General features: G+C 44.3%; 3 protein-coding genes across 3 annotated transcripts; 1 reads left to right on the forward strand and 2 right to left on the reverse strand.

The window, feature by feature from the left end:
* Window positions 1-344: 344 nt before the first annotated feature.
* LOC127770382 (uncharacterized) lies at window positions 345-4,418 on the reverse strand. The gene is made up of 2 exons (XM_052296076.1): window positions 3,808-4,418; window positions 345-3,724 (listed from the first exon to the last, which is right to left on the reverse strand). The coding sequence occupies exons 1-2, from the start codon at window positions 4,388-4,390 to the stop codon at window positions 345-347; spliced, it is 3,963 nt and encodes a 1,320-aa protein (XP_052152036.1). The 5' UTR covers window positions 4,391-4,418.
* On the reverse strand, window positions 4,392-8,107 carry LOC127770789 (uncharacterized). The gene is made up of 9 exons (XM_052296590.1): window positions 7,751-8,107; window positions 6,158-6,787; window positions 6,009-6,074; window positions 5,867-5,923; window positions 5,112-5,744; window positions 4,957-5,028; window positions 4,818-4,877; window positions 4,443-4,749; window positions 4,392-4,401 (listed from the first exon to the last, which is right to left on the reverse strand). Exons 1-9 carry the CDS (start codon window positions 7,791-7,793, stop codon window positions 4,392-4,394), a joined length of 1,878 nt encoding a protein of 625 aa, XP_052152550.1. The 5' UTR covers window positions 7,794-8,107.
* A 3,695-nt stretch (window positions 8,108-11,802) lies between these two features.
* LOC127771608 (uncharacterized) lies at window positions 11,803-12,619 on the forward strand. The gene has a single exon (XM_052297539.1). It carries the CDS (start codon window positions 11,936-11,938, stop codon window positions 12,356-12,358), a length of 423 nt encoding a protein of 140 aa, XP_052153499.1. The 5' UTR covers window positions 11,803-11,935; the 3' UTR covers window positions 12,359-12,619.
* The last annotated feature ends 1,568 nt before the right edge of the window (window positions 12,620-14,187 follow it).

The following is a 14,187-nucleotide window of genomic DNA, read 5'->3' on the forward strand; positions in this document are numbered from 1 at the left end:
ACTGTTATAATTATAAACAGGACAAACGAAAATTGAACTGTTAAAATTTGTTATTAACGGGACAAACGAAAATTGAATTGTCGTGCTGTTGCAATTCCATTTTTGTTAGTACCTTTCCAATCTGTTAATGTTAATATGACCTCGATATTCATGGTTTCTATCTAGGAAAAATGAAAGAGGAGGTAAATTTATCATGAAGTGCTTATGTATCAAAAGTTTTGAAGTTATGTGACACATCGATATTTATGCATGAGAGTATGAACTCCTCATAATAATCTCATATAATATAAATACACCAGCTATCTCTAGAACAGTGACAATTCTTATTTCCAAAAATACACCAGCTATGTTGTGAGGACCTCTGTATACACAATATTTCTTGTATATGTCCCACTCTTAATGTTGTCAGAATGCTTCTTCGAATTGTTCTCATTCAAATTCTGCTCAGAATGTCTATTCCTTTTCTTTGGATTGTCGTCATGTACAACGAGGATCTTTATATTCTTTCTTGCGGTGGCTCTTGAAAGTGCGACATATAGCTGACCGTGAGAGAATACTGGTTCAGGTAAGTACACGCCGACATATGGTATGCTCTGCCCTTGTGCCTTGTTTATCGTCATGGCAAAGCTGAGCCTGACCGGAAATTGTTTCCTTTTAAATCGGAACGGGAACATCTCATGATCAGAGGGGCATAGTGGGATTCGAGGCAAGAGAACTCGTGTCCTAGAATGTTGTCCTAGCACAATTTCTACATCAATGGCATTTTTCTGAAATCCTCGCACCACCAACCTTGTGCCATTACAAAGTCCATTAGCTGGGTCGATATTCCTGAGCAATATGATAGGACAATTAATTTTGAGCTTTAGCATGTGTGGAGGCAGTCCATATGGGGTAAGAGTGTTAAGGAATTTTGGGGGATAGTAGTTATGAGGATCATCTTCCGCACTATCAAAGCTGTGATACACCATCTCCTCCCCTTGAAAGCGGTCAATCATTTTCAGATTTATGTTGTCCACACAGTCGTTCCGTGTGGATAAAATAGCTCTTGATGTGATGTAATTTGGATCAGCTAGGCAATCATTGAGCGTTGGATAAACACTCTCCATCAATTTATCTAGGTCACTGTCATCCCCTGTGTATGGCACACATATATTGTCAGGAAGATGTATATCACCATTATAGTTGATCTCTTCAGTGCCATTACCGATCCGTAGTAGATATTCTACAAACCAAGGATCGTTTTGTGCCCTCATGTTGCGTACCAATTGCAAGTGACGCATGCAACCCCATAAGCTGGACCTTCGCAATGATGCATCTAATATCTGACCCCTTGACCCATGTCGTACAATGGGGAGAACTTGTCTAAAATCACCTCCAAACACAACTGTTTTCCCACCGAACGGAAGGTTTGGCTTGTCCATTATGTCTCGCATACTATTATCCAGTGCCTCCACCGCTTGCCTCTTAGTCATAGAGGCTTCGTCCCAAATGATCAACGATGCCATTTGTAGCAACTTGGCTGTTCCACTTTGTTTTGTGAAAGTACAAATAGCCCCATCATCTATCCTTAGTGGTATCTTGAATCGAGAGTGTGCAGTCCTTCCTCCGGGCATTATGGAAGCGGCAACACCAGAGGTAGCTGTCGCGATAGCAATCTTTCCTTGTTCACGAACTGTTGCGAGCAATGCCCTGTATAGAAAAGTTTTTCCTGTGCCTCCTGGGCCATCTATGAAGAATAGGCCTCCTTCGTTGTGATCAACTGTAGCTAGAATCTCATCGTAGGCGGCCCTTTGCTCGGTGTTGAGGGAGTTGCACAAAGCTGTGTCCTCAGGGTCCACCTTGATCATGGATTCCTCAATGATCTCCTTAGGGACACCATTTGTCGTGTCGTGTAGCATATCGACCCCAGGAAGAGGAAACGACCGTATATCTTTGCCCATGGACCGCAACATATCCTTGGTATTTATTAAAACCATTTGTTGAACCACGTGTGGACACTGACAATTGCGACGATAGTCTTCGGACATAGCCTCGAGGTGATTGTTCCAGAGAACACGGACGTCGCTAGGCTCACAAAACACCAGAATTGTTGCAAAGAGTCTTCGTAGTGAAGATGGCATTTGTAATAACTCAGCTTCCGTCAAGCATTCTTCTAGTGTATTGTCTGCTTCGATTAAACCTCTTCTCTCTGCGGCTTCACGGAAGGATGGTAGTATTTTTCCATCCACTGTTCGTAGGTCTTCATAACAGGTGGCACCTGTCACATGGTTCAAGAGAACCCTGAGATAGTATCGTTCCCCTTCGGTTGGATGGGCTAGGACCATTCTTCCAACTTGAAGGATGGCAGATCTTTTCCTTTTTTGCCAAAATTTCTTCTTTTTGCCTGTCTGCCAAGTATGATGTTCTGGAAAATCTTGGTACAACATGCCATCTGCTTCTTTATTTAACCTATTTGCTTCAAAGTATGCTGTTAGCATTGTCTTTTCAGCACCATCTTGATTGAGCACCTCCTGGATGTCCTGTTTGCCTCGATACTTAACCATGTGCATATTTGGGAGATGAAGCTGTAGTTGCATCACAGATGGATGTACCTTGCTCAAATCGAATCCATATATTCTCCATAGTGCTTCCAGAGGTGTCACCCACCGTGCATCCCTATACTGCCTGATCTCATCAATGTCATCTTCTTTACCTACCCCATTTACAGGCACAGATTCTCTCTCATGCCCCTTGTAATTGTGTTTGAATAGGTACTTCACGGCCTTTATACTTGAGCATACCTCCACATTTATGTGGCAGTTGAACATCTGTAGGAGGTAAGGGTTATAAGGAACTACCCACCTATTGTCTAGTGGACATTTTTGGACTATCACTGTGCAGCCGTCGTCGCGTCTCCTATACACTGGGTAAGAGTCCTTTTCTTGAATGGTAGTAGCGTTGAAAGGCTTAGGATAACTGTTCTTGCATGATGAGCGATTCTTCATGCATGGGCAATAGTGATTCAACTCACCGCAAGGACCATGCATCATATGTTTGATGACCATTGTATATAACTCTGGGTACTTACTTTGGTTCGGAAGCTCTGCGGAGATTACTCTGTCGTATTGCTTTGAGTGTGTGTACTTGTACTTTTTAGTCATGATCAACAAGAAGTGAGCATGCGGTAGACCCCTCTTTTGGAATTCTACAACATAGGTATAGGCCTGAACTATACCAAGAATTCCCTTTTCGAACAGTTGTTTCTTCATCTCCTCTAATTTTGCCTTAAAAACACGAACGATGAGATCTGGGCGATCTTGAGGCGTTTGTCCAAACTTGAGCTCATGAATGATCTCTTCCCAGTTGGGGTTGCAGGTCATTGTGAGGAAGATATCTGGCTTTCCATATTTTCGTACTAAAGTCATTGCATCCATGTATCGACGTAATTTATCTCGAGGCCCTCCAATAAATGACGAAGCAAGGACTGTTCGTTTGCCAATTGCACTCCCTTTGTTTTCTCCAGTATTAATGCTATCCAATAGGCTTTGGTACAAATCTGCCCTTATCTCCTTTTGATGATTCCATATATAGTCCAACCGTGAGCTCTCAATCTTATTGTATGTGTCAACTGCAAACTGTTGGAGAAGACGTCCGCCATGCAATATTGGGTTAAATATGCCAGGTCTCATTTGGAACTTGTAGCAGTAGTAGTCTCTGACGGAAACACACAGTCTACTACCTGAATCTGCATTATATTAGAAGTGAATGAGTGAATGACATGTATGATAATAAATCATCATCTTGATGGGAAATATATGAAATGCTAACCTGGGTCCTCATCACTGTTGTTGCGATTCTGGCGAGCCTTCATTATATCTTCCACCTTAACACCAAACTTTGGTATATCGGCATGCCACCCTAATTCAGCTTTGGGAAAGAACAGAGGATATGACAACGGATCATAGCATCCATAGTATGACCGGATGCCTTGTATATCATTGTTATTCCCATGTAGGATTACACTCTTTTCAAATGTCTTTCGTCGTTCGTTTCCCTCGACCCACACCGCAGCCACCTCTGAACTTATTGGCACATTGTACGTCCTCTGATCCAACCTTTGGTCAAGGTTCAGCATCACACGGCAGTCTTCAAGATTCTCGATTTGCCCCAAACTCCTAAATTGCTCAGCGTATGGATTACCACGCAGAACGTTGGTTAGGATGTTGACTACTTCTTGATCTTGTTCATATAACTCCTGTCGGCAACGGCGGTACCGATGTTCTAGGCTTGGATCATCATCATAGAAGTATAACTCGAGATGCTTAGGGTCTGAACCATTCGTACCAAATGAACTTATATTATGGTACATTTGGCCATGAGCTCGAAACGTGTAGAAACCAGTTTTCCTCATGTCACTTGTTTCTCTGTCAAGATGACAGTAAAGAGAAGTGAATGAGAAATGCCCATTGAAAAACCTTATGTTGTTGCGAAAATGTTGGGCGTAGGAATCATTGCTCATCCAGAGCCTCATGAGTTCAGGAGGTGTGTCTTGATGAGCTAGTCTGGTTTGTCCATTTCTGCAGCAGAAGCCCTTTGTCTCATGCTCAAACTTCTTTGCGTTGCAGAATTGACAATTTTCCACTGGTTTTAGCATATGAGTGCACTGTGGTATGTTGCTATACACGAGCTCACAGGGATCAGGGACGCTAGAGCACTCGGGTATAGCTTCTACAACCTCTTTGATTTCTACGTCCTTGTGTGTCTCCCAATCTGAAATGTTTTGGCGGTAGACATAAGTTTACGATTAACATGATAATAACAAATGGTGACAAGATTACCTTGACCATCAAACATGTCACTCTCCTCATTGGTGTCATCGTCAAATATGTCTTCATCACCTACATGGAAATCGCTAAGTGTATATATATGCTCTACCTGACCATATTCAAAGTAAACCTAAATATAGGTGAGCAGTACCATCATCATCGATGAATAATTTTGATGGATGCTCTACATTGTCGGCACCTTGATTTGTTAAACAAATATTTTCTGTTGAAAGAACATGGTTAGTACTATACCAAAATATATGTTTCTCAAAACATGAAACAGATGCATATAGCTAGCACACTCACTGGTATTTGTTATGCTTTGCTGCTTAGGAGGGTCTATGCTGTTGGCTGTTTGAGTGCATATCGAAGGATCTTCTCCTACTGACACAGAAGTCCTTGTGTCCCATCTAATTGTGAAGCTTTCATTTTGACGAGATACCAATGCTTGTCTTTCGTCATGTGCTATATGTTTCCTATGTAATCTAGTCGGAACTTGAGGTGACGTATCTAGCGCAATATACGTAGGACTCTCCATTGCAATGGAATACTTGCTTGGAGTGTTGCGTCGCAATGCACGGTTAGCAATGACCTGTTCTATCTTAGCTTTCTTTTGGTCTGGTCCCATATTTCTGTATTTCATCCTTGCAAGTGCCTTTTTTTCTTGTTTTGGAATTGAACCCTTATCCTGGCTTGCAATTTCTTGTTCTGCTTGCCCGGAATGTGTAGCATGCAATGGCTCCTCCACATTGGCAAGGGCATTTAAATCTTTGTTGCGCTTATAGGCTTCACGACGCTTTTTTAGTTTCTCCTCTTTCTCTTGGAGAGTCATTTGCGCATATCGCTCCCGATCTCTCTGTCTTCTTCGTATATTTGGATCCAAAAGTGGAGATGGCGATCCAAATGATGTGGTACCAGCATCAAGCATGGAAGATGGAGCTGTTGACAAACACATATATAGGCAATATAGAAAGTGTTATCAAGGTAATTGAAAGAATAGCTTGCAGAATATAATTGATTCTTTGTGGTTACTATCTTTTGTTTCCTTATTCCAGATTTACCTTGACCATCAAACATATCACTCTCATTGGTGTCATCGTCAAATATATCTTCATCACCTACATGGAAATCGTTATGTGTATATATATGCTCAACCTGACAATATTCAAAGTAAACCTAAATATCCGTGAGTAGTACCATTACCATCGATGAATACTTGTGATGGATGCTCTACATTGTCGGCACCTTGATTTGTTAAACACATATTTTCTGTTGAAAGAACATGATTAGTACTATACCAGAATATATGTTCCTCAAAACATGAAATAGATGTATATAGTTGGCACACTAACCGGTATTTGTTATGCTTGGCTCCTTAGGAGGGTCTATGCTGTTGGATGTTTGTGTGCATATCGAAGGATCTTCTCCTAGTGACACAGAAGTTCTCGTGTCCCATCTAATTGTGAAGCTTTCATTTTGACGATATACCAGTGCTTGTCTTTCTTCATGTGCTACATTTTTCCTATGTAATCTAGTCAGGACTTGAGGTGATGTATCTAGTGCAATATACGTAGGACTCTCCATTTCAATGGAATATTTGCTTGGAGTGTTGCGTCGTAATGCACGATTAGCATTGACCTGTTCTCTCTTAGCTTTCTTTTGGTCTGGTCCCATATTTCTGTATTTCATCCTTGTAGGGGCGTTTTTTTCTTGGTTTGGAATTGAATCCTTGTCCTGGCTTGCAATTTCTTGTTCTGCTTGCCCGGAATGTGTAGCATGCAATGGCTCCTCCACATTGGCAAGGGCATTTAAATCTTTTTTGCGCTTATAGGCTTGACGGTGCTTTTTTAATTTCTCCTCTTTCTCTTGGGGAGTCATTTGCGCATATCGCTCCCGATCTCTCTGTCTTTTTCGTATATTGGGATCCAAGTGTGAAGATGGCGATCCAGATGGTGTGGTAGCATCAAGCATGGAAGATGGAGCTGTTGATAAACACATATAGGCAATATAGAAAGTGTTATTCAAGGTAATTGTCAGAACAGCTTGAAGAATATAATTGATTCTTTGCGGTTACTATCTTTTGTTTCCTTATGCCAGATTTACTCAAATATAGCTGTTATGGCAGGTAATCGGAATTTCTCCTTTGCTTTACCTTTCTATACAGGAGTACAGGTAAACAATTGCATAAGCACTTGGCAAGCGAAAGGATCAACTACGATATTACACCAAGTCATAAGTTATTGTGTTGCCATGTTATTTGATATCAAGGCCAGCAACGATTAATTTTTTATCCTACAAGATTTGTGGCCTTCTTTATCACTCAATGTATGTATGAAATTTAAACGATATACATGTGTACCTGAAATCTAAACTTTCTTCTACTGCAGAGGCTACCTGATGACATTCTTACGATATACATGTGTGTGCCTGAAATTTAAACTTTCTTCTACTTCAGAGGCTACATGATGACATTCTTGCTGGTTGCTGCTGCTAGCTGCTGTGCTACCTGGTGTATTCTTTTCTTGCAATTTTGCTCCTAGCTTATATGCCAAGCTAATATGTGATGTGGTGTATATATGTAACTAGCCTATAATCCTACTCGGTACGCTTACGCTCGGAGAGAAAATCGGAGATGTTGCGATGGCACAACCGTGATGTAAGCGGTGGACGGACGGACGGACGGACGAACGAAAATGGCTGTTGAAGCATATTTCAGCTGCATATTGTTTTTCCTACTACAGTTGACTAATGCAGATGATGTGAGCTACAGTAATATGTATGTGACCAGCATATTTATATCACAGATTATGTTGACATGGAGGAAGCATATTATGTGCTAACAATTTCTGAAGAACAATATTCATGGTAAAGAGGAACCAAAACAGATGTGGACATGCTACATTTCTACTTTTTGACAGATATATATATATATGTAAGTTTCTTGCCTGGTAAAGAAGACCGATTTCCTCTGCTATCTCCCAGCTCCATCCTACGCACGTACGATCTGCTTGTGTGATGATATATCTTTGGTTTTTGAGCTCTCAGAAATTTCCATGGAGTTTTTATTCCCCTGAGCTGATCTCCATGGGAACGAGAACGAGCTCGATCGATCTGTTCGTATTTTCACGCGTATTGGTTCGATCTTTATAAGCTTTTCCTGTGGATTCTTTCACACTCTGCTTCCACACCGCTATTGCATGCGTATCACCGTTTTGTGCAGCTGGAGGCCGATAGGGACGACATGTATCGAGCGTGGCACCACAAGGACTTGACAACAGGGGGGATCGTGTACACGAAACAGGCCAAATCAAAGATGATAGGTGCGTCCACCGGGACTTGTGTTTGAGCTGGACTCGTGGAAAGGCAAGAGAAACATGACTACGTGATGATGTCCTTTGCAAAAGGACCTGCACAAGTTTACTGGCACACACGACAAGTGCACCCACGACCCACGTGCACATGCAGCCGACAAGTGCATCTCCTTTAGAGATCACCAACAGTCCATGTTGGTCCATCTATTTCATTACCAAAACTAACAACAGTCAATCTATTTTATTATCAAATCTGATTTTGAGAGATTTTAGTCCAAAAACCAGCTTCAACAATTCCCCTATTCTCCTCCTAAAGTTTATGAGTTCCCATTTTCCGATTTCCCGCTCCGCCGATACGAGGGAGCGCGTTCCACTCTCAATCTCGCGCTCATGCCTCTCTCCTCCCGTTCCCGCATGAGAGAAATCGGCGCTAGGCAGGAGGATAGCGGATCCTTTTCCACACGGTGATGGTGGAAAACAAGAGAGATTAACTAAAGGGTCCACTTTTAGTTTTTTCACATAAAATTTAGGGTTTCTTTTAAAGATATGAGTTTTTTCACTTCATATTTTTTAATTAGGAAACCCAAAAACAAATTTTTGGGGAGAGATTATACACAATCTCTTGGTGATGCTCTGGCACTCAAAATGAGGAACCTCAGGCTAAGGATAGACCTCCTCTCCCACAGTGCAAAGTTGCTTTAAGGGTGTTCTTAGTTTTTCATCTGAGCCCTTGTCATATTCTATTTTAGCCCTCACATGTTTTCAAACTATATAATGTATAAAATTTAGCACTAAACACCCTAAAATCCAGAAACAAGTATAAAATTTCTCCCTTTCCCTCAATCTCTCTGTTTCCCAATCCATCACGACTCGATAGCGCCAATGGAGGCTCGGAGGGTGACGGCGGCGGCGCGAGAGCTCACCGAGGCCTCTCCACTTCCGGCCGGCAATGAGGGCGCGGAGGGCAACGCTTACCAGGCCCTTCTACTCTCAGTGGTGTCTCGATGATGAGCTCGGCGGCGCTCGAGCGGCTGAGGGGGGGGGGGGGGGGGAGGGGCAACGATAGATCCACGGTGCCCCTCCTCTCACCTCGCGGTGGCGGCGGCCAATGAGGCATCACCTAGATCTAGCCGAAGGCTGACAACAGCTCCATCGACAGTGGCCGACAACTCGAGCTCCACCATGGCCAACTCTCACCTCTCCCATGCCGCCCTCTCACCCTTGTTGGCCAGTGAGCTCGATGGCTACGCGAGAGCTCGCCGGTGTCCCTCCTGTCCCGGTTGGCGACAAGAACATGGCTTGAGGACTCAGATGGTGACGACGGCGGTGGTAATGGAGCTCGGCGGCGGATTGGCGTCCTCCTCGTCGTCCCTTGCTGGCCCTCCTCTCTTCTCTCCAAGGATGGGGAGATGGGAATGGTGGGGATTGTAGCGGGAAAATTCCTTGCTTTTCTCTGCTTTTTTAGTTGAGCCTCTCGTCTCTCAAGTTGGTCTCGTGTTACCCATGAAGTAACGGCCCCCCGCCGCTACGATAGCAGCCATCCTATGTGGTGAGCTATGGCCACGCTCCACATAGGGGCACTGTGAAAGGACCTTATAAGTTCTAACCTTCGCAAACACTACTACTACAAAAACAGTCTGTGTAATCGGTTCGTCTACACTGAGATATGTGTGAAATTAGTTTTTTTTTAAATGGGTGACGTGAATGCATGCGAAGATCAATTTTTGTGCACGGTCAAGTTAAACCCCCACCTAAAAGAACCACGAATAAAAATAAAAATTCTAAAAATGGCTGTCAATTTTTGGTTAGTTTATATAAAAGGATATGAGGGTAATAATTAAGTCATTAGTGGTAGCAAAATCTAGTTCTTGTTTATATAGCAGGAGAGAGAGACACTGTGAAAACCAGCCGGTGAAAAATCTAAATAAATCTTAGAGAGGAGCTAAGTTTACATTTACCTAGACTACACCATGTTTGGGAGTCCCTAGGGACTCCTCTCTCCCAAATACCCCCTAAGATTAGTTTTCTAGACCTTTTTAACCCTTGTACAGTTTTTTCATCTTTTATATAAATGAAAAATGCAGTGGGGGCTTCCCCACTGTTTCCAGGTAAAAATAAAAATCTAAATAAACCTATTTACTGGCAATGCAGTATCGATCGAGCACTATGTACTGTACGTGTTACATGCATGCACACGGGGCACATGTTTGACACCGTTTAGTTTTATTTGACACCGTTGACTTTTTAGCACATGTTTGACTGCTCGTCTTACTTAAAAACTTTTGTGAAATATGTAAAACTATATGTATGCATAAAAGTATATTTAATAATAAATCAAATGATAGGAAAAGAATTAATAATTATTTAATTTTTAAATAAGACAAGCGGTCAAACATGTGCTAAAAAGTCAACGGTGTCAAATAAAACTAAACGGAGGGAGTATAGCACAACGTGTGATCAATCTGTGGGACTGCACTGGTCCCGCGCGATTGCTTTGTGGCACTGCCCCTTCCGTCGGTCTCACGCCTTCTAGCTACGCCGACGGCGCGGTGCCGCGTGTTCTTAGACCGCCGGAAACGTATATCTCTGTAAAATTTTCAAACGCGTATACATATATGCAAAATCGAGGAAAACAATGTGTATGGACGAAGGAAACAGAGAAGCCTCGTCCCTTCAAGTATAGATGGCCAAAGGGCCCGCCCGGCACGGCCCAGCCCAGGCACGGCTAGGCACAGCCCAGCAGGGCCCGATAGGCACTTCGTGCCGGGCCGTGCCGGCCCATGGGCTATACCTCCCACCCAGACACGGCCCACCAGCTGTCGGGCCGTGCCGTGCCGGCCCGAAGGCATGGATGGCCCATCGAGCCTTTTTTAAAATAAGTCTTTTTTTCGTCCCTCCTCTTTGGGCTATTTCATATGTATAGCTAAAATAAGTCCATTTTCCGTCTCTCCTCTTTGGGCTGACATATGTATAGCTAAAATAAGTCTATTTTCCATCCCTCCTCTTCGGCTGACATATTTATAGATAAAAAAAAGTCTATTTTAGATCCCTATTCTTTCATCCATACCATATAATATGTCTATTTTTACTCCTATATTTTTTTTTATCGGGCCTAGCTGCCGGCCCAACGTGCCAGTGGAGGGGCCCAGGCACAGCCTGGTGGTTGGGCCGGGCTGGAATGGGCCCGACTTCCGTCGGGCCGTGCCGTGCTTGGGCCAGGCCAAAATGCCATGCCATAGGTCGGGCCGTCAGGCCTCGGGCCTTTTGGCCATCTCCTTCAAGTCACTCTGCTTCTTCATCACTCTGCTTCTTCGTCGCGCAGCCCTCGCATATACTACTAGTTACGCCACAGCCCACCATGCAAAATATCAATGAAAAACTGTCATGAACCCACCGTGAACGTGAAGCACCTTTTCCGGCTGTCTGTAACCATTGCAAATTGACGTAGGAGTATATGTTCCAGTTGCAGCCTTGCAGAGGGTGAATTTATGCACGGATTATAATTCCATCCACTGTCTCGCTGTTTTCTGCAGCTATAGGTAGGATAGGAGGTCGAGGATGTGCAGGGTGCAAACCATGATCATCATTCGATCGACGACATATATAATCCACTACTAGACACTAGTGGGTTTCCATGGACCAGAAAAGGCAGAATAGAACACAAAGTGGATCATCGTCTTTAATTGAAACCAAGCATGCTAACACGCACGAACCGGCCTGAAATGGGGGCCATCGAAGAAACTGACCATTACCAAACCTACGGTTTATAAAATTGCCCCTTGATCATGGAGAGGCAGAGGAGGGAGTGAAGGAAAGAGCATGGACAGGAACTGCATGGCGCTCGCATGCCTCCTCGCCGTCGCGCTCTCGCTCGCCGGCTCGGCCGTCGGCGACATGAGGGCGGGGGTGAAGACCACCGCGGGCGGCAAGGTGGTGGTCCGCCACGGGGTCGACGCGGCGGCGGCGGCGCGGCAGCTGATGGTGGCGATGAAGAAGTCGACGAGGCTGGAGGACGTCGTCGCGCCGGAGCTGATCGGGGCGGACATGCTGGAGCTGCACCACCGCCGGCTCCGCATCCTCGGCGAAGACGCAAACATCGTCAACAGCGTGCTCATCCGCGACAGGCAGGGATGCCTCGGGCCGTGCCCGGCGCGCGGCTTCCCGTTCAACACGCCCTCGCGGGGCTGCAACCCGAAGTACGGATGCAACACCGGTCACAACCCGCCCGACCGGCAAAAGTAGCTCATCTTGCGTGTCGGCGTATGGATGTCATCAGTGAGTCCTAGCTGTCAATTAAGGAGGTATCAAACGGTGGGTAACAATACCTTTAAGTTCATATCAGTGATGGATGTCATAAGAGCAACCACAATATAGAAATAGAGGGGGTGTTAAGCCTCCTCGGTAGTCTATATACATTGTGGGAGTGATATTTCTAGAGGTCTTTTGGTTGAGCTACCAATATGGATAATGCCTGATCGTAAGGAATAAAAAAATAACTGTTCATCTCTCGTCTCTAGCACACTCTTCTCTCTCCGTTGCTTGCCGCAATGGGAAAGAGGAGGTGGGCGCACCTGATGCACCGCCACCTCCAGCAGGCCTCTGCCGTCGATACGTTATTGCGGGATGCGCCGCCTCCTCCTGGAGGCCTCCAACGACCTGGACACTGCCGCCGCCGTCGACCAAGAAGAAGCGCGCTGGGTGGAAGGATGCGTGGGTGGCCGGCGATGCCCTCCCCTCTACCGGTAGGCGGCATCGCCAGATTTTTTTTCATTCTTTTTTAAGAATCTGCGATGTATTTTATGTGTGATGTGTGATGTTATTATCTGTGATGTATTTTTTTTAGAGTTTGTGATGTATTTGTGATTTTTTTTAGAATTTGTGATGTTATTATTTTGATTTGTGGATGTAGGGAGCAATAATCAATATGCAAGCAGCAAAAAACAATAAAAAAGGAAAAAAAATCACTACGGTAGCGCCAGCCATGTGGCGCTATTATCTTTAGTCTTGGTTGATGTTACGAACCGGAACTAAAGATACTCATCTTTAGCCCCAGGTTCGGAGTCCTGTTTTGCAATACAGGACTAAAGAAATTGCAAACCGGGAGTAAAGATGGATTCTCCATCAGTGTTTCTACTACTACGAGCTGAGGTGGTAGTAGAAATAATTCTAAACCCCTCACTAAAATTAGATTAACAGTTTAATTTTTTTTTACTATTAGTAAAGACCATCGTGCTTGTGATTTTAGGGGAGTACTCATATGTATTTCGGGTCTGTACATCCACTTCAAGATTCATGTTTTATGACCTTTGCTAACTCTGGGCCTACCGGGATACATAGGGCTTCAACTATGATATTTTTGTCCCATGAAGCTGAAGCTATACCATGTATTTCCGAAATCCTCGACAGTTGTCTCCCAATCTCTAAAAATTACACGATGAGGGGTGAACGGCATTCCCGCCACTGCTCTACTCCACGCTCGAAAAGTCGTAGGAGCTGTATCAAATGGTAATATTGAACAATCCATGACACAATGATCGAACATGTTCTTCAACACTGTAGCCCAAGTCCAAGACCTGATCCAGCCGATTAATTAAGAGCCATTCCTGAAAATCGAAATGCAGGCGCATGCAGTGGTTAGTAGTGGCTACCATGGACCAGAACGGCTAGGTTGGATAATGGATTATAGGTGGGTTGCGCTTGCACATATTCGATTAAAACCACTATGCAAGCAGCATCCGCCTACGTGCTCATCCTCGTCGGTGTCGCGCTGGCCCCGTTGCCGGCGACATGACGGCTCACTACAGCATCAACTCGGCGACGCATGAAGATGTGGATCAACGATTGCACTAGCCCGTGCTCGCCAGCGTCCTCCTCAAACACACTGGACACCGAAGATATTCTAGCAGAGAAAGAGATGGTTTTCGTCCTCAAGAGGATACCTTCTCTTTTCTTGCATGTAACTTGAATAGTCCGTTTCTTGATTTCGATTTTCTACCGTGAGGAATTTGACTGAAATGACCGAAAACAGCAGACATTTCTCCTTCACTAAAAATTGTGCCTGAACCCGGCCC

Source organism: Oryza glaberrima, chromosome 4, assembly GCF_000147395.1.
Source record: "Oryza glaberrima chromosome 4, OglaRS2, whole genome shotgun sequence".
Classification (NCBI taxonomy): domain Eukaryota; kingdom Viridiplantae; phylum Streptophyta; class Magnoliopsida; order Poales; family Poaceae; genus Oryza; species Oryza glaberrima.